General features: G+C 48.7%; 1 protein-coding gene across 1 annotated transcript in view; it reads left to right on the top strand.

The window, feature by feature from the left end:
- Positions 1 to 30: 30 nt before the first annotated feature.
- CRYL1 (crystallin lambda 1) overlaps positions 31 to 17750 on the top strand; it is an 80119-nt gene continuing 62399 nt past the window's right edge. The window contains exons 1-2 of the mRNA XM_082364957.1: positions 31 to 203; positions 7596 to 7703. Coding sequence (XP_082221083.1) covers positions 154 to 203; positions 7596 to 7703 — 158 coding nt within the window. The 5' untranslated portion in view covers positions 31 to 153. The remainder of the gene's footprint in view (positions 204 to 7595; positions 7704 to 17750) is intronic.

Genomic DNA, 17750 nt, shown 5'->3' with positions numbered 1-17750 from the left:
GCGCTGCGCGCCTGCGGGGCGTGGAGAGGTGGAGGCTCCGCCCGCGCCCCACCCACGGGCCAGGCCCCCGGGCCCTGTCGCGGCTCCGGGGCGGGCGGAGCCAGTGCCCGGGTGGAGCGCGCTGCAGCTGTGGGCTTGGGCACCGCGCGGGCCATGGCGTCACCAGCGTCCTCGGCGCCCGGCAGAGTGGCAGTGGTCGGCAGGTAGGGCTCGAGCCTGCGCGGCCGGGAGGGTGGCGGCGGGGCGCGGGCGCTGTCGCCCGGGGGGGCTGGCGGCGCGGCTGCCGTAGCCCCGGCGCCTTCCCGGGACCCGGCCGGCCCCGGCGCGGGCGGGGGCGCACTGCGCGGCGCGGCTCCGTTTCGCTCGCGCCGCGGCCCGGCTGCAGCGCGGTGCGGATGCGGACTGAGTTCGGTGATGCGGCCCCAGCGGGGACAGTGGCGCTTGGCGCTGCGAGTGGACGCAGAGCTGTCGGGCCGCGGGTCCGCACAAGGGTGTTCTCTCGCGTTCCAGCCCCAGGGATGGGCGCTCGGAGGCGCGGAGGGGCCCGGGTCTGGGTCAGCCGGAGGGGCCGGCGCGGCGGGGGGGGGGGGGTCTCGCGCGCTCCGGCCCGAGGCTGTCACCCGGCGAACCCGCTTGGGGGCGGGGGGCGCGGTTCGCGCGGTCCGAATCCGCGCCTCCTGCGTGGCGATGGCGCCCTATCCCGAGGGCATCCGGGTTCGCCGGGAGTTGTGTGTCAGGCTAGCAGCTTAAGTTCCATCCACGGTTTTCTGGTTTGTGCTCCGTCCCTCTTGTAAAACAACTGCTGTTTTCATTTTTTAAGAAAGGCGTCTACGTGCACCTTTCCGTTGGTAAGCTAGCATAGCAGCCTACCCACTTGTCGGTAGTTGCAGTTGGTCGTCAGGCGCACCTACTGGGTGGCTCAGTGTCCGGTTACGCCGCCGAGGTGCTGGCCTGCCTGACCCCCGTCACAGCCCCGTCCTGAGAACAAGTCCCCGTCCGGGTGTCTCCTTAGAGCCCTCTGAGGATGGAGACAGGACGCTTTGCGTCAGCTTCCTTTACATGGAGAAGTGGCGTTACCTGTGCCTCTGCCCTTTGCAGGCACGTGGGCGTGTGGCTGCCTCCTGAAGGGATATAAAATACAGAAAAAAGTGTACTTTGTCCCGGGCATGGTGACTGTGCTTGCCTTGCACCTTTTGTCCAGGGTCAAGTGTGTATCAACCACGGTCTGGGACTCGTGTCCTGCCGGCACCCAACAATGTTGAGTGGAGTCTGGAGTTGACTGTACAGGTGACCCTTGGACCACTCGCGGGTCAGCGGTGCCCACCGTCCATTCCCACCAGAAAAGTCAGTTTAATTGACAGTTGGCTCCTCCTCCTCAGCTGTACCCAGCCCCAGAGCCTGCTTCCCTTAGGATTTACCATGTAAGAAAGCCTGAGTGTAAGTGGCCCAGCGGTGTCCAGACCCTGTCGTTCCGGGGTCAGCTGCGCCCTTCTCCGGCTCTGGTTCTTGCGGGAAGGAGCTACGATGGGGAGTCAGTTTACTTCTGATTCCTTGAGGGAGGCTGACAAAAGAATTAGACAAGGGCTGGCGAACTTCATTCACCACACGAATTAGGAGACAGTCCTGTCTCCCACGCACTTTGTTTTTTTTCTCGGCTGCGTTGGGTCTTCGTTGCTGCGCACGGGTTTTCTCTAGTTGCGGCGAGGGGGGGCTGCTCTTCACTGCGGTGCGCGGGCTTCTCACTGCGGTGGCTTCTCCTGCTGCAGAGCATGGGCTCTAGGTACACGGGCTCAGTAGTTGCGGCTCGTGGGCTCTAGAGCGCAGGCCCAGTAGTTGTGGCGCACAAGCTTCATTGCTCCGCCGCATGTGGGATCTTCCCAGACCAGGGCTCGAACCCGTGTCCCCTGCACTGGCAGGCGGATTCCTAACCACTGCACCACCAGGGAAGTCCCTCCCCCACACTTTTAGCACCTCCGAAAGCAGCCACCTCTGCTTCTGCGGTAGCCCTGCTTTCCTTCCCTTCTTCCTCCCTCCTCCCTGTCCCCTCCTCTCCCCTCTGGTCCCTTTCTCTCTCCCATCTCCCCTCCTGTACCCCTTGTCTCTCTCTCTCTCTCTCTCTCTGTCTCTCACTCAACCCCATGGGTCATTCCAAGGGGCATCCATTCAAAAGATGGGCCTGGGGAGTGTGAATTAATTGGCTAAAACCTGGTTGAGTTTCATTCTTGGATTTCAACAGACCAAAATATACATATTTCAAAGTTTTGGGAACATACTGGGCCATTGTTTTTCCATTTTTTCTTAATAATTACCAGACTCCCTCTTAAAAGTGCGCGCTAGGAATACAACCCCTATTTAGTTCTTTTCCATTGATCTTTTCGTAAAGGCCACTCTTCCTCAGGGCACTTGGCTTTCCTGAGAGCATGCAGGGCGAGCCCCTTCAGAGCAGTGGGCCTGAGAGAGTAAGAGTGTGTTTTTGGAGAATTAAGAAAGGAGAGAAAACCCCCTTGGGTCCAGGGCTGTGCGAACATTAAAGGGGGAAAATCTGGAAACGGCAGCTTTACAAAATGGCAGTAGAGATGGGTCTCCCGAAGCCATCCTGGCGGTGTTGCCAGGCTTTCGTATCTGGTAGCCCTCAGCTCGCCTTAGAGACCACGGTGTTTCTGAGCCAAAATGTGACTTCAGTGCTCCAACGTACACTGCATTGTGTTCACTGAGGTTTTAGGCCTTGAGCTTTGAAGGTAGGATCTGTCTAGGAAGGCCAGCGTGGTCGTGTGTTCCTGGTGTGACCAGCCAAGGTCCTTGGACTCTTTAATCAGCAGAAATTGATTTGGTGCCAGAGGAGAAACTCAGGCAAGGCTTTACTGGGACTCGTGCTGAGGGGGTGTGGGTGGGGACGTGAGCCGGGGGTGTGGGCAGATCCACGGGTCCGCCAGAGGGGTGGCTCAAGTGGTCTGCCCGCCCCCTGGTGGTGCTGTGTGCAGCGATCATGCACGGGGCCTTGCTTTTGCCCCCAGCACCTCAGATGAGGCCGTTGGGTCTTTGGTCTTTTTGTATCTTGTTCATAATTTGTCCCCACTGCTCATGCGTGCAGTTATTTTTAGGTCCCTATAGTGTCTTTGTATCTGTAGCTTGAGGAGAGGTGTGTACGCAGGTGTAAGCACCGCGGCAAAGGGTCCCGGGTCCCAGCCTGTCTCACTGGGGCCCCATGTGCCCTCTTGCTGTCCCCTTTTTCTGGGCACACTACTTTAGGACTGAGCTCAGGGACCAAGTCCTCCAGGAAAAGTTCTGCTTCTGGGACCCTCCCCTTAGGGTAGAAACTGTGTCATCACCAGTTGTATGTCCCTCATGCCTGGTCCTAGTAGACAGATGTTTGAGCTATTATAACAGAGATGTGTAGCGGGAAGGCTTGCTAGGATGTTGTCTTATATCAGGCTATGCATCCCCTGAACTTGTTTTCATTTACTTTATTCCAGAATTTTACTTTGAGGTGACTACGTACATTCTTTATAAGAAATTTTGTGAGGCATACATTTTTTCCTGCCACTTCTGCATTAAAGCACAAGACACACAGGCATATACACAGACTCACAGAGCAAACCCTAGGACGCTCCAGCTGCCTTTCATCAGCTCAACACTAAACATGCTTTTCCTAGAAATATTTAATAGCTCTTATTGGCAAATATTCCATAGCCAACTGAGATCAAGACTGTTTTACTTCAACTTTTGCCCAGTAAATAAGTAACTGTAGAATGGAAAAGTACTTAAAAAAGTGTCTAGAGTGGACTTATTCAAAGCTAAGTGCCATTAACGATAAAATTAGAATTGAACCAGTTTTATTACTTCACTTTTCTCCCTGGCTGCTTTGCTGCCGTGTAACAGAATAAGTTCATCTGCAGCAGCCTTTGAAATACCAATTCAGATCTATGAATTTAGAAGCTTTAAGGCGTGGTCCCCAACCTTTTTGGCACCAGGGACCGGTTTTGTGGAAGACAGTTTTTCCACGGGCCAGGGGCGCGGGGGGCAATGGTTCAGGCGGTAACGGGAGCGATGGGGGACGGCAGATGAAGCTTCCTTCGCTCACCCGCCGCTCACGTCCTGCTGTGTGGCCCGCTTCCTAAGAGGCCGAGGACCAGTACTGGTCAGCGGCCCGGGGGTTGGGGACCCCTGCTTTAAGGCATTAGTCACAACGGTAAGGACCCATTCTATTCCCCAGGTTTGTAGGGGTTCAGGAAAAGTTAGCAAGATGTCACTGGCTCTAAGGCCAGGAAGCTAATTGTATCTGGGCCCAAAGTAAGGTAGCGCTGGGACCAGAAAGCCGTGGGAAAGCGGTGAGCCAGCTCCCTTTCGTCCTGGGCTGTGACCTGGTCCTGCACCTGTCTCTGGGGTCTGACTGTGACTCCCTGCTGCACGGGCTCACTTGTGTCCGCCCTCCTGCCCCCGCCTGCCCACCGCTGTGTCCCCAGCGTTAGCGTCTTTCAGCCCCAGTACCTGACGCTGACGTACAGTTTCCATAGTTTAGGCCCAGCTTTGAGGAGATGGGGGCTCAGTCCTCTTCAAGCACAGGGTGCTGGTGTCCACTTCGTGACGTCATCGGTGACTGACAGTTGGGGGAGGGGCCCCCCAGGAGTGGGCTTTCTGCCCCTGGTCCCTCCTCTAGAGGAATATAGACCATACAGACCTTGAAACCCACGACAACAAAAATAAACTGACTTTGCCTTTAATGCCTGTTGTATGGAATACAACTCATCTCTCCCCAACTTTTTATTATGAAAATTCTCAAACACAGAAGAGTTGAAATACAGAAAACAGAATACCCACATACCCACCTCTGTATTCAACAATGGTTAAAAAATCTGCTCTATTTGCCTTTTCTGTATATGATTTATTTAACCAATTCTGACTATTAGAAGGTTCGTTTTTACTTTTTTGCTAGGACAAATTCTACCATGAGTAACTATTTTTGTGCATTGCTTATATTAACCTAAGATAAATTCTGGAAGTAAAAGGCCTGGGAGCCGGTGAGGGGGCGTCCGCATCACCTCCCCAGCACTGTGTGTGCTCAGCCTCTGCCATCTCAGCGGGATTTTATCTGCTATCGTTGAACTAAGGCGGTGAAGTATGTTTTCCAGTTAATTTGTTCACATACTTTATTCAGGTTCCCCCCTTTTGTTTGGCATGTTCATCTTTTACTTTTGAGTTTGTAGAACTTTTTGTGTATTTATCTGTTATAAATATTATTTCCTTTTGGACATTTGTCCTTTGTTGATTTTTTAGCCATAAACAAAGTTATTAAGATCAGTTAGTTTAGCTGGCAGCCAGTATTCAAACAGGAGCACCGTGGCGGCCTAGAGTGATGTGAAACATCTTTGATGGGAAGGTTGGAAGCAGTAGCATGAGGTCTGTCTCCCAGCGCATTTGTGGATGAGGAACCACAGCCTCTGGGAGATTGACATGTGACTGACTTCTGTGTGAGCCCAGCCTGGGGATGAACTAGGTGTCCCGGTGCCAAACTAAATACAAGGATAAATGATTGAGTTATAGTTCTAGACATCGTTTAAATTGCTGCTGCCCCTTAGACCGATAATGCAAGCCACAAACACAAGCCACATGCATAATTAAATTTTCTAGTAGTTACATTAAGAAAGTAAAAAGAAACAGGTGAAATTAATTGTAATATATTTTATTTAATGTAATATTTCCAAAGTGTTATTGTTTCAATGAATAATTGTTATAAAGATTATTGGTGAAATAGTTTACATCCTTTTTTTGGGCAGTCTTCAAAATCCAGTATGTTTTTACACTTGCAGAGCATCGCGCTTCAGACCAGCCAGTTGTTGGCGGGGCAACTGGGGTGACCAGCATGAATAGTACTGGCCTTTACCTGGGCCTTGCAGCTTGGAGAGAGAGAGAGAGAGAGAGTGTGAGAGAGAGAGAGAGAGAGAGAGAGAGAGAGAGAGAGAGAGTGTGTGTGTGTGTGTGTGTGTGTGTGTGTGTGTGTGTGAAGAGGACGAGGATGTCTTCATGCAGGACTATCTCGTTCAGACTCTGGCTTCCTTTTTCCTCCTATGCTCTAGAACCGCTCTGCAGAGATGGAAATGTTCTGTTCACCCCTGCTGTCCAAGGTGGTGGCCACGATCACGTGTGCCATCGAGGACTTTGAAACGGGGTCTCTGCTGTTGATGGACTGAATTTTCAAATTTAATTCTTGTTAATTTAAATAGTTGCATGTGGCTGGGGTCCGCCTTATTGGACAGTGCGGGTCTAGGGCACTGAGGGTTTAACAGAAAATTTGTACGTACGTACTATGTAAACTTACGTTATTTCATAGTGCGGAAGAATCTGGAGTACAGCCTGCTGCGTGATGCTGCTCCCTGCTCCAAAGCTGAGTAGAGATGGTTTTCGTTGTTTGCACTGGGCATTTGGGACCAGTGGCTTCACGGAGATACCTTGTAACCAGACAGGCTCCAGGCTGCCTGGTTGGATTAGGGGCTGAGCGCCTGGGACCGTGGAAGGATTTTGGTCAAGAGGAGGCCTGCTAGGCTGTAGATTAGCTGAGTTGGGGGGAGAAGGGCTGGGGGGCCGGAGTGGGGAGAGTCCTCCTTGGAGTCCGTTCCCGGGCTGCTGCTCTGGCCCCCCTTCCCCGGAGCTGCTCACACAGTCACCATGGTGAAGCCTGTGGGCTGTCTGTTCCGTCTACTGGGAAACTAATGATGCGCTTTGCTACCGTTCCCCAAATGCTGGGGCGACAGAGGCTCGGGGTCAGAGACAGAGGGCTTCACTGATCACAGCAGGCCAACAGCTGAGCACCCCCTTTGCACTGGCCCCCCTTTCCCCCCAAGTCCCATGGGGCGACGTCAGGGGGTCGAGGTAGATCCCTGCAGATTCAGTGAGGATGCTTCGGGGGGGGGCGGACACTGAGCCCGCTTCCTTCGTTGGAGATGATATTAGAAACCAAGGTTTGGGCGCTATGCATTCATTTCTTTTCTTTAAATTAAAAAATATATTTATTTATTTGGCCGCACCGGCTCTTAGTGGCGGCATGTGGGATCTTAAGTTTCAGCGTGCGGACTTCTTGCGGCCTGCATGTGGGATCTAGTTCCCTGACCAGGAATCGAACCCGGGCCCCCTATGTAGGGAGCACGGAGCCTTACCCACTGGACCACCAGGGAAGTCCCGAGATGTGAACAGTTTTTATGTTGCCTCAAGTGCTGGTGGTGGTAGCAGAAATTATTTACTGGAGGAGGAGAAGGAAAATGCTGTCTCTGTTCTTCAGATTCAGTTACTTGGCTAACAGTGGTCAGTTGGGGGTCCCCAGGGGGGCCTTTCCCCTGGACTCCCTGCCCCCTCCCTGCTGGGGTTTTGGTCTCAGCCATGCTCCCCGCGGGGTCTGGACGGGCCCTGGAGTGAGGTCTCAGGAGCTCTTGCATGGAAGCAACAGTTTAAGCAGATACCGCTGTCAGAATGTGTAGTTTTAAGATATCAAAGATTTTAGGAATGGGGTGCCGTGTGATTTGAAACTTTCCTCCTGGGCCGGGAAGAATGGAAACGCTCCATTTTCAAGCTAACGGGTGGCCTCTCAATTTCTCTCCCTGCAGTGGCCTCATCGGGCGAAGCTGGGCAATGCTGTTCACGAGCGCAGGCTTCAAGGTGAAACTGTACGACGTTGAGCCACGGCAGGTAACACACGCCCTGGACAGCATCAGGTGAGTGCACTGCACCTGCGGAGGAAGCCAGCAGCCCGTGGCCTCAGGTGGTCTTGTCTTCCGTGTCCTCAAGGCTGTAAGTCCTGTGGTTTCACTTTCCTTCGCTGTCGCAGCCTTGGAGCAGGTGAAGGCCAGGCTGATGGAGAACGGGATTCACACCAAAGCAGACAGGACTTAGGGCGGTGAAGACGTGTGAGGGGCGTGGAGGAACTGAGTGTAGACCCTCAGCTTCCAGCCCGCGTGAGTCAGTGAGCTGCTCTCCTGTGTCACACGCCCTGGAGCTCTGTGGACTCTACGCTTCAGTAACAGAGGTCCTGAGGTTTCTTCTGACCTGTTGCTCTGACATAGCAGGACCAGAATTAACTGTGACAAGTATTGTTTAAGGCATGAGAGTAGGTGGACTTAGCAAACGCTGAGCGCTAAGCCGGCAGAGGGTGGAGTTCTAGGGGCGATCCCAGGAAGAGGATGAATAGGAACCAAAAGGAAAAAGGCCAAAACAGGGAGTCCAAAGACAGAAGAACCAAACTAATTCATGCCCCGCCCTCCCCCAAGATACCGTCACTAATCATGGTTCCCTCTGGGGCCTGGTTTGTTAGGGAGTTACTCTCCTCCTTTGGGGCATAGCCATGATCGTTAACTTGAATGTGCATTTTTGTGTAACAAAAGATGCTTTATCGTCGACTCTTTGAAAAGACTAATATATAGGGTATGATGTCAGGCTATACGCAACAAGAAATTATATACCTTAGCCCAACTTTGTTGTGTAACAGGTAAGAACCCAAAACCCAGAGAAGTCAAGTTGCTTCTTACATAGAGTAACATGTAGCCAGTGACAAGATGAAACATCAATCTGAGAAACATAAACAAATGAAAGAAACAAAAACCAAAAAAGGAAACAACCACCGTAAAACTAAACACCCCCTAGTGCGTTGTTCTGTACTGTATGGAAGGAAGGGGAATTGGCATACGGACCTCTGTGTTCCAGGCACGTGCTACTAACCAGGGACACATAGATGAACAAGACAGAGCTAGTCCTTCCCACCAGGGTGCTTATAGCCTAGTAATCTTACTGCATTAATTCTCATAGTGAACCCCATGGGGTGGAGGTTACTGCCGTATTTTTCTTTTAATAAATTAATTTTATTTATTTATTTTTGGTTGCTTTGGTTCTTCGTTGCTGTGTGCGGCTTTCTCTAGGTGCGGCGAGCAGGGGCTACTCTTCGGTGCAGTGCGCGGGCTTCTCATTGTCGTGGCTTCGCTTGTTGCAGAGTACGGGCTCTAGGCACGTGGGCTTCAGTATTTGTGGCTCTCGGCCTCTAGAGCACAGGCTCAGTTGTTGTGGCACATGGGCTTAGCTGCTCCGCGGCACGTGGGATCTTCTCGGGCCAGGGCTCGAACCCATGTCCCCTGTATTGGCAGGTGGATTCTTAACCACTGTGCCACCAGGGAAGCCCATTTTTTAAAAAAAAAAAAAAAAAAACAAAACTTTTATTTAGAAAGGCTGAAATGATTGTATGCTAATTTGAAAAGGTAGGTTGTATAAGAAAATTCCATTTTTGATATCCTCCAAGAGTTGGATTCCATTATGTGTGCTTTGTTCTTTCTTCAGACCTAAAAAAAACAACAACAACTGATTTTTCAACCAGTAATTTATTCCCTCCTTTGCCTTGTTTAGAAATTCTTATGATCCCTCAGACAGTTCCATGTGGAACAAGCTTTCCTCTTCTCCCCCAGCCAGCCCCAGTGGGTTCACCTTTACAGGCTCTGGGACTAGGGCAGGAGGTAAGACGTGTGAATGTTTCTTCACTGGGAAGTTACTGCCGTATTTTATGAGAAAACTTAGGTCTGTGAATGGTCAGGAACCCACTCAAAGACATAGTAGGACACAGAGTCCAGCCGTGGTTTATCTGACATGCCAAGGACAGGCATTTTCAACATTTCTCTATACTGTTTGTTTTATAGAGATTCTGCAAGTATTACTTTCCATGTTAAATATATACAAAAGAACAGGTCACTTATACTAGTTTATCAAGACTGGAATAAAACAAACATTCATGAACTTGAGGTCTAGAGTATTATCAATACCCTGTGTCCACCTTTTGAATCTGACCCCCATCTTCGTTTATTTTGTATCTACCATTACCTTGCCTAAAAAAAAGTTGTATCATATATTTGTTTCCCTAAACAATATATGGTTTAGTTTTGCTTGTTTTTGTGCTTTATAAAAATATTTTTGTGAGATTCACCCATGTCATTGCTTATAGCTGTAGTACACCTATGTCCATTGCTATATAATATTCTACTGTGTGACTTTGCTGTTATTTATTTATATTTTATCCTGATGAACGTCATAGCTGTTTCTAGTTGGGGGCTAATGTAAACAATGCTGCATTATTATCCTTTCATATGTCTCCCGGTGCTTAAGTGCAAGAGTGGTGTCCACAGGGTACATACCTAAGTGTGAGATTGCTGGGTCTGTTTTCCTTCTGGGATTCTGATTATATGTGTATCGAACCAACTCATTCTAGCCTTCAGATCTTTTAAAGTCTCTTTCAACTTTCCATCTCCCTCTGTCTTTGCAGGACATTCTGGGTACATTCTTTAGATCTTTCTCCCAGTTTACTAATTCTAGTTTTAGCTGTGTCTAATCTGTTATTTAAACCATCCACTGAGTTTATTTCAGTAATTAAACTTCCATTTTAAAAGTTCTATTTGCTTCTTTTCCAAATATACCTGCTCATTTTTTTTTTTTAAAGATTTCGTTTTTGCCTTTATTCTTTTTTTTTTTTTTTAATTTATTTATTTATGGCTGTGTTGGGTCTTCATTTCTGTGCGAGGGCTTTCTCCAGTTGTGGCAAGTGGGGGCCACTCTTCATCGCGGTGCGCGGGCCTCTCACCATCGCGGCCTCTCTTGTTGCGGAGCACAGGCTCCAGACGCGCAGGCTCAGTAGTTGTGGCTCACGGGCCTAGTCGCTCCGCGGCATGTGGGATCTTCCCAGACCAGGGATCGAACCCGTGTCCCCTGCATTGGCAGGCAGACTCTCAACCACTGCGCCACCAGGGAAGCCCCCTGCTCATTTTTAATAGTTTCTCATTGTTTGCTGATTGTTTGTGGTTCCATTTTTCAAACCTTTGAGGATTTAATACGTAATTGCTTTATATTATATATCTGATAATTCCAGTACCTGGGGTTGTCTTAGATCAGGTTCCTCAGAATCAGAACCTGAGACAAAGATTCCTGGGCCAGTGATTTATTAAGAAAGTGCTTCTGGGAGAAACCAGTGAGGGATTGGGGTCGGGCTAAGGAAGACGATAAGGAAGACGAAGGTAAGATTTTGGGAGGAGATCCAGCCTCAGCGAGTTTGCATTGGAGTCCTGGAGCATTAAGTGCTCTGCAGAGTTTTTAATCCCTGGAGGCTCGGGAGCTGCTTTCACACTCCTGCCTGGGTGTGACTCCCAGGCTTCTGGATCCAGGGTGGTGCCCTGAGGGAGGGGGCAGCGGAAGAATTCACATGCTGGGGGGATGGGCTGGTAAAGGGAACTCGGGGCGATCTGGGGGGATCCCCCATGCCTCCACTGCAGAAATCACTGGGGAGTTTGCGGTAAAAAAACATTTCTTTCCTGACTTATTCCCACTTTCATTCATTCAAAAACCCTGACTGATCACCTCCTGTGTGCTGGGCACGGAGGCTGGAGATTAAGCGGTAAACACAACAGACTAAGACCCCGAACCTCGAGGGGAGGGGAGCGGAGGGCGGCGGACGGTCCCAAAGGAGTCACTGGCATGCTTGGTGTCTCAGCATCAGCTCTGGCAAACCAGGCGACTGGCCAGATCCGGGCTGCGGTGTGTCTGGTGTATCCTGTGAGCTAGGATTGGTTTTTACACTTTTAAGGGTTATGTAATAAAAAAGAAGAAAAGTATGTAACAGAGACCTCATGTGGCCACAAAGCCTGAAATATCCCTATGTGGCCCTTTACACAAGAATTGCTCCACCCACATGTTTAATAGTTGAGATTCCGGTTTGCACTCCTGACGTGTGGGTTTTCCCAGACCAAGCAGTTCTCCGACCCCAGTTGCATGTCCTACGACTCAGCTCAGTTCTGAGAGGCCATCAGGCTCCGCAGGTGAGGGGCTCGGTCCCGCGAGCCCCTCAATCCAGACGCCAATTAAGCCCAGTTGTCACCTGTGCCCCCGCCCTGTGGATCAGAGTTCCCCACAGCCCCCTCCTTGGGTTTGCTTAACTGGCTAGAGCGGCTCACGGGCCGGGAGACTAGTTACTAGATTTCTGGTTTATTACCAACGGTGTTAGGGCTACGAATCAACATGCAGATGAAGAGAGGCACAGGGGACACGTGGAGGGGCGTGGAGTTTTCCTGCCCTCTGGGTGCCCCCCCACCCCCGAATCTCCACCTGTTCAACCTGGAGGCTCTCTGAACCCCGTCTTTGGGTTTTATGGAGGCTTCATCATTTAGGCACTGTTGATTAAATCCATGAAATCATTGCCCGCTGGTGACTGAACTCACTCTCCGCCCCCAGGTCAGGGGCACGACTGTAATTCCTGGGATGGTGCCACAGGCAAGTAGCCCCTATCCTGAGGTGCTTTCAGAAGTCACCTCATTAACATAACAAAAGACACCTTCGTTGCTCTCTTCACAGGAAATTCCAAGAGTTTTTAGGAGTTCTGTGCCAGCTCTGTGAAGACCAACTACATCTTTCTTATTGTAAGTCACAATATCACAGAAGTAGTAGGTGCTAAGAAGAAAAATAAAGTTTGCGGTGGTTTATCACGGTAGGGGTGGAAAAATGTCCCCTTCTTCCCTCCTAGGTTCTTTGGCTGGTCTGATAATTAAATTGATATAAGGCAGATTAACAGGAGAAAAACAGATGTAACTACGTACATAGGGGAGCCCTCTAAAGCCATTAGGACTCACAAGGCTTAGCCGGGCAGCTGAGGCTTCTATAAATCTTGCCTGGGCCGGACGTCAGGATACAGAGGAGGGAAGGCCTTTCCCTGGAAGGAGAGGAGACCTTGGGATAACAAAGGCTGCCCTGTTGTGCAGGTGTTTCTCAGGTAAAACTGTCTCTTCTGACCCAGGCCCCCTTTCCAATGTAAATTTAGGCAGTTGAGGGGGAAGGAAAGAGCCTTTCCTGAATCTGCTGGGTTTTGATTGCTTTTATCTCAAAACAATCCTTGTGCCAAGGTGGCATATTTTGGGGTGAAAAAACCTGTTCCCCTTCGTTGCCTTGTGTGTTTGGTGATCTCTGAGCTTGAATGAGTTTGGCCCTAGTCTGGAAAGCCTGGGCCTGCACTGGACCTAGTGTAGTGTACTGGAAACTCTCCGCTGGGGGTTTTCTCAGTCATGCTCCTGGGTCTGGAGACTGAGTAGTGTCTGACTTTGTCTCCTTCACTCCTGACCCTGGGTCTCAGACACAGGCCCCTCGTGCATGTACCCTTAGGGCAACCCTACCTTTTGCTGGTTTCAGTTCTTTTATTTTTTTAGTGGATAAATTTTTTTTTAATGAAACAGCTCCTTTTTAATTCCTACGTTTTCTCTTTTTATTTTATTTATTTATTTTTAAAATATTTATTTATTTATTTGGTTGCACCGGGTCTTAGTTGTGGCAGGCGGGCTCCTTAGTTGCAGCTCACTGGCTCCTTAGTTGCAGAACATGGGCTCCTTAGTTGCAGCTCCAGGGGTCCTTAGTTGCAGCTCGCCAGCTCCTTAGTTGTGGCATGCAAACTCTTAGTTGCGGCATGAATGTGGGATCTAATTCCCAGACCAGGGATCGAAACCAGGCCCCCTGAACTGGAAGTGCGGAGTCTTATCCACTGTGCCACCAGGGAAGTCCCTCTCTTTTTAAAATAGATCTTATTATTTAGAGCCGTTTTAGGTTCACAGCAAAACTGAGGAGAGGTATAGAGCTTTCCTGTGTACCCCCCAGCCCCAAACACATGCACAGCGCCCCCATTATCAACATCCCTCACCGGATGGTACATTTGTTACAACTATAGTGACACATCATCGTCATCCAAAGACCATAGTTAATATCACAGTTCACTCTTAGTGTTGTACAGTAAGTCCCCTACATACGAGCCTTCAAGTTGCAAACGTGTGTTCGCATGTCCAATCACGTAAGTTAGTTCCCGTCTGGCGTACGTTGTCACGTGTGTGCGTCCTCTACAAGTGGACAGCCACTGTGCTTTTGTGTACCTTGCTGTACAGTACTGTCTAGAGTACAGTAGTACAGTATCCTTATTTCAAGCCCAGGACGTCCGGAAGCAAGCGTAAAAGCAGTGGTATATATAGCTGATTGTGTTAGTTGGGTACCTAGGCTAACTTTGTTGGACTTACGAACAAATTGGACTTATGAACATGCTCTTGGGATGGAGCTCGTTTGTATGTAAGGGACTTACTGTACATTCTGTGGGTTCAGACATATGGACATGTATCCACCATTATAGTATCATAAGGAAAAGTTACTGCCCTAAAAATTTCCTGTGTTATCAAATGAAACTTCATGTGCCTGATGCACAGTGAGGGCCAACAAACCAAAATGTCAGCATATGGAGCAGAGAAAGGTTTACTGCAGCGCCAAGCAAGGAGAACAGGTGGCTTGTACTCAAAAGACCCGAACTCCCCAGTGGTTTTTAGGGAAAAGTCTTTAATAGGCAAAATTTGGGGTGAGCGCTTCAGGGTGTGTGACTTCCTTCTGATTGGTTGGTGGTGAGGTAAGAGGGCGGAGCTCCAGGCATCTTGTGCTCAGCCTGAAGTTACCATCCTCCACCTGGGTTCTGCAGAAGAGCTCAGAGAGGTATTGCGATGTGTATTCCTTGAGGAGGAGGAGGAGGGACCCCGCCCTAAGGCTGCGCTATTTCTTGACTGCTCTTCCCTGGTCTCTGCATCCCCTCCCTTCCCTGACCAGCAACTGTTTGAATCTGCCCTTTGGAACTCAGGGAAGGTCTATGAGGCTGAAGCCTTTTTCCTGCCAACAAGAAAAGAGGACACAAAAAGGCTTTTATACCCAGGAGGCCCCCGCTGGGTCCTGCTCCATTTCACCTGTGCTCCCTCCTCCCAAGCCCTTGTCAACCACTGAGCTATATACTGTATCAGTTTGGAATCACACAGTCTGTAGCCTGTTCACATGGGCTTCTTTCATTTAATAATACACACTTAGGTTTTCCCCATGTCTTTTCATAACTCGCTCCTTTTAGCACCGAATAATACTCCATTGTTGGGATACACTGCAGTTTATTTATCCATTTACTTACCAGAGGACGTCTTGGGCGCTCCCACATTTTGACAGTTATGAACAAAGCTCCTATAAACAAACATCCAAGCAGGTTTTTGTATGGACATGTTTTCAACTCCGTAGGGTAAATACCAAGGAATACAATTGCTGGGTCATATGATAAGAGTATGTTTGTTTGTTTGTTTGTTTGTTTTAATAGATTTCCCTTTTTTAAAAAAATAAATTTATTTACTTATTTATTTATTTTTGGCCGCATTGGGTCTTTGTTGCTGCACGCAGGCTTTCTCTAGTTGCGGTGAGCTGGGGCCACTCTTCGTTGTGGTGCGCGGGCTTCTCGTTGCTGTGGCTTCTCTTGTTGTGGAGCACAGGCTTTAAGCACGCAGGCTCAGTAGTTGTGGCGCTCAGGCTTAGTTGCTCTGTGGCATGTGGGATCTTCCCAGACCAAGGCTCGAACCCATGTCCCCTGCATAGGCAAGTGGATTCTTAACCACTGCGCCAACAGGGAAGCTCTAGAGTGTTTTTAAAAGACATCAAAGGAACAAGGCAGCACAAAGAACTTAGTATTTAATTTAGTGGAGGATGAAAAAAAATTGATAGTTAATCTAAGAAAGAAGTGGAAAATTTTATTTGAGCCAACGTGAGGATTATAACCCAGGAAACAGTCTTTCAGAAAGTCTGAGGATTGTTCCTCCTGTTAGAGGTCAAAGCACAGTTGTGTAAGTTTTTGGGATGAAGGGTTATATGTCAAATATGTATATTTGTTACTGAACTCACTGCTCAAAAGCCAGTACTGGAGAGACCACTGTTGGTTGGAAAGGAAAGGTTGCTTTATTCAGGAGGCCGGCAACCTGGGGAGAAGGTGGGGTCATGTTCAAAAAAGAAAAAAATCAGAAGATTCTCCTCAACCATGAAATTATTAAAGGGAGAATCATTGGGGGAGGGGGTCAGAGTCTGCCTCATCTCCCACTGTGTGCAGACTTTCTTCTGATTGGTTGGTGGTGAGTAAAGAGCGGGGCTCCAGGAATCTTGAGCTCAGCCTGAAGTTGCCATCCTCCACTGGGTTGGGGCCTTAGTTCCCGTAGAAGAACTCAAGGTATTGTGATGTATATTCCTTGAGGGGAAACCAGGACCCTGCCCCAAGGCTGCATTATTGTTTCTTGACTGCTCCTCCCTTTTCTCCGATACCCTCCCTTCCCTGATCAGCAACTGTTTGAATCTGCCCCTTGGAACTCAGGGAAAGTCAAGGAGGCTGAATGAAGCGTGTTTCCTACAAAGGAGAAACGGGGAGGGTCATGGAAAGGACTTGTACCCCACAGGGTCCTGCTCCGTTCCTATTGACAGTTTACACAATCCAGGTCTGAACATCCAAAGACCATACACACATGGTGGGTTGTCATGACCCCAGACGAGGTTCAGAAGGAAGGTTCTCTCCTAAGGCGCTCTGGTTAATTCAGATGCACAGCAGGCGCTAAAGGGGAGGGAGGAGGCCCAGATGGGCAGAGAAAAGTTTTATGTTTAAATTTTCCTTGAAATTTACAGATAAAATTTATAAATTTATAAATTAAATTTAGAAATAAATTCATAAATTAAATTTGTAAATAAATTCATAAATAAAATTCCTTGAAATACGAATTTTATTTCATCAAGGTGATGTAGGGAGCAATAGGAATATATTGACAGTGTAACAACCATTAAGGGGAATACAGTGTAAAGAACTTTGAGGAATTTATGGCATTTGTAAGTAGGTAAAATTACACTGACTTTGGTAAATTTATCTTTTGTTCCCACATGAGTGGTTTGTCTGAGTCGCGGCACAGGGAGTCCCTCTGGGGATGGTAGTGACAGTCGTGCTGGGCCTCACATGCTGGGCTTTTACTTGGTTTTCTGGCACGTGTGTTGGTGGAGGCAGTTTGGAGCTGAGAGTTTAGCTCAACAGCAGGCCCAGGGTTGGAGGGAAGCCCAGCCTGGAGAGGCGACCCTGAGCGTCCGGTGTGGGCTGCAGACCAGCTCAGAAAGGCCAGACGGTGGAGCTTTAGGCCTTTCAGTTCCTCCTCATGGAGCTGAAGCAAACAAGGGGCAGGCCTGCGTCCCAGCAAACTTAGTGTGTTAGCACTAGCTTTGGAGTCCATAAAATTGTCACACGTCACAAAGTATTGTTTGTTTTTTTTTTTCCAACCATTTAAAAATGTAAAAATCATCATTCTCTCTCAGGCCTTATGGAAACTGGACTGTAGTTTACTGACCTCTACACTTTTCAGTTCTGTTATCGTTTCATCTTTTATTTTGTAGACCTAGTTCCAACGCAGCTGTAACCAAGAGAAAACTCTTATGATTCCTAATTGAAAAGTTCTTTGTCCTACTTCTTGGGGTATTTGTATTAATAGGCCTTATTTTTTAGGTGTATCATTAAAGATCTTGTCCACTCTTAAAGTCCTTTCAGGCATCAGGGAGAACGTGGGGAAATTGTCAAGTAGGGTTTTCTTGTTCCTTTTTTTTTTAAGGCCAGATTAAAGGCTTCCCTATTTTCCTACTACTTTGCTTAATTAAGATCTAATACTTTAAAATATTATTGGTGGCCAATTAGATTGGCCTGTAAGATTTTTCAACCAAACCAAACCAAATAAAACAAAAAACACCAAACCAAAACAATTACTATTAGCATCCTTGTTATAGAACAAGCAAATGTACTGAATTCTTATGTGTCTTAAGACTTGAGTACACACAGATCTTTCCTCATACTGTGGCTTTGTTCTTATAACCCACTTATGTGTAAGTCGAGTTCACTTTAATATGCA

The sequence above is a fragment of the Balaenoptera borealis genome (assembly GCF_965194805.1).
Source record: "Balaenoptera borealis genome assembly, chromosome: 18".
In the NCBI taxonomy this organism is placed as follows: Eukaryota; Metazoa; Chordata; class Mammalia; order Artiodactyla; family Balaenopteridae; genus Balaenoptera; species Balaenoptera borealis.
This window is presented reverse-complemented; position numbering and strand designations above follow the sequence as displayed.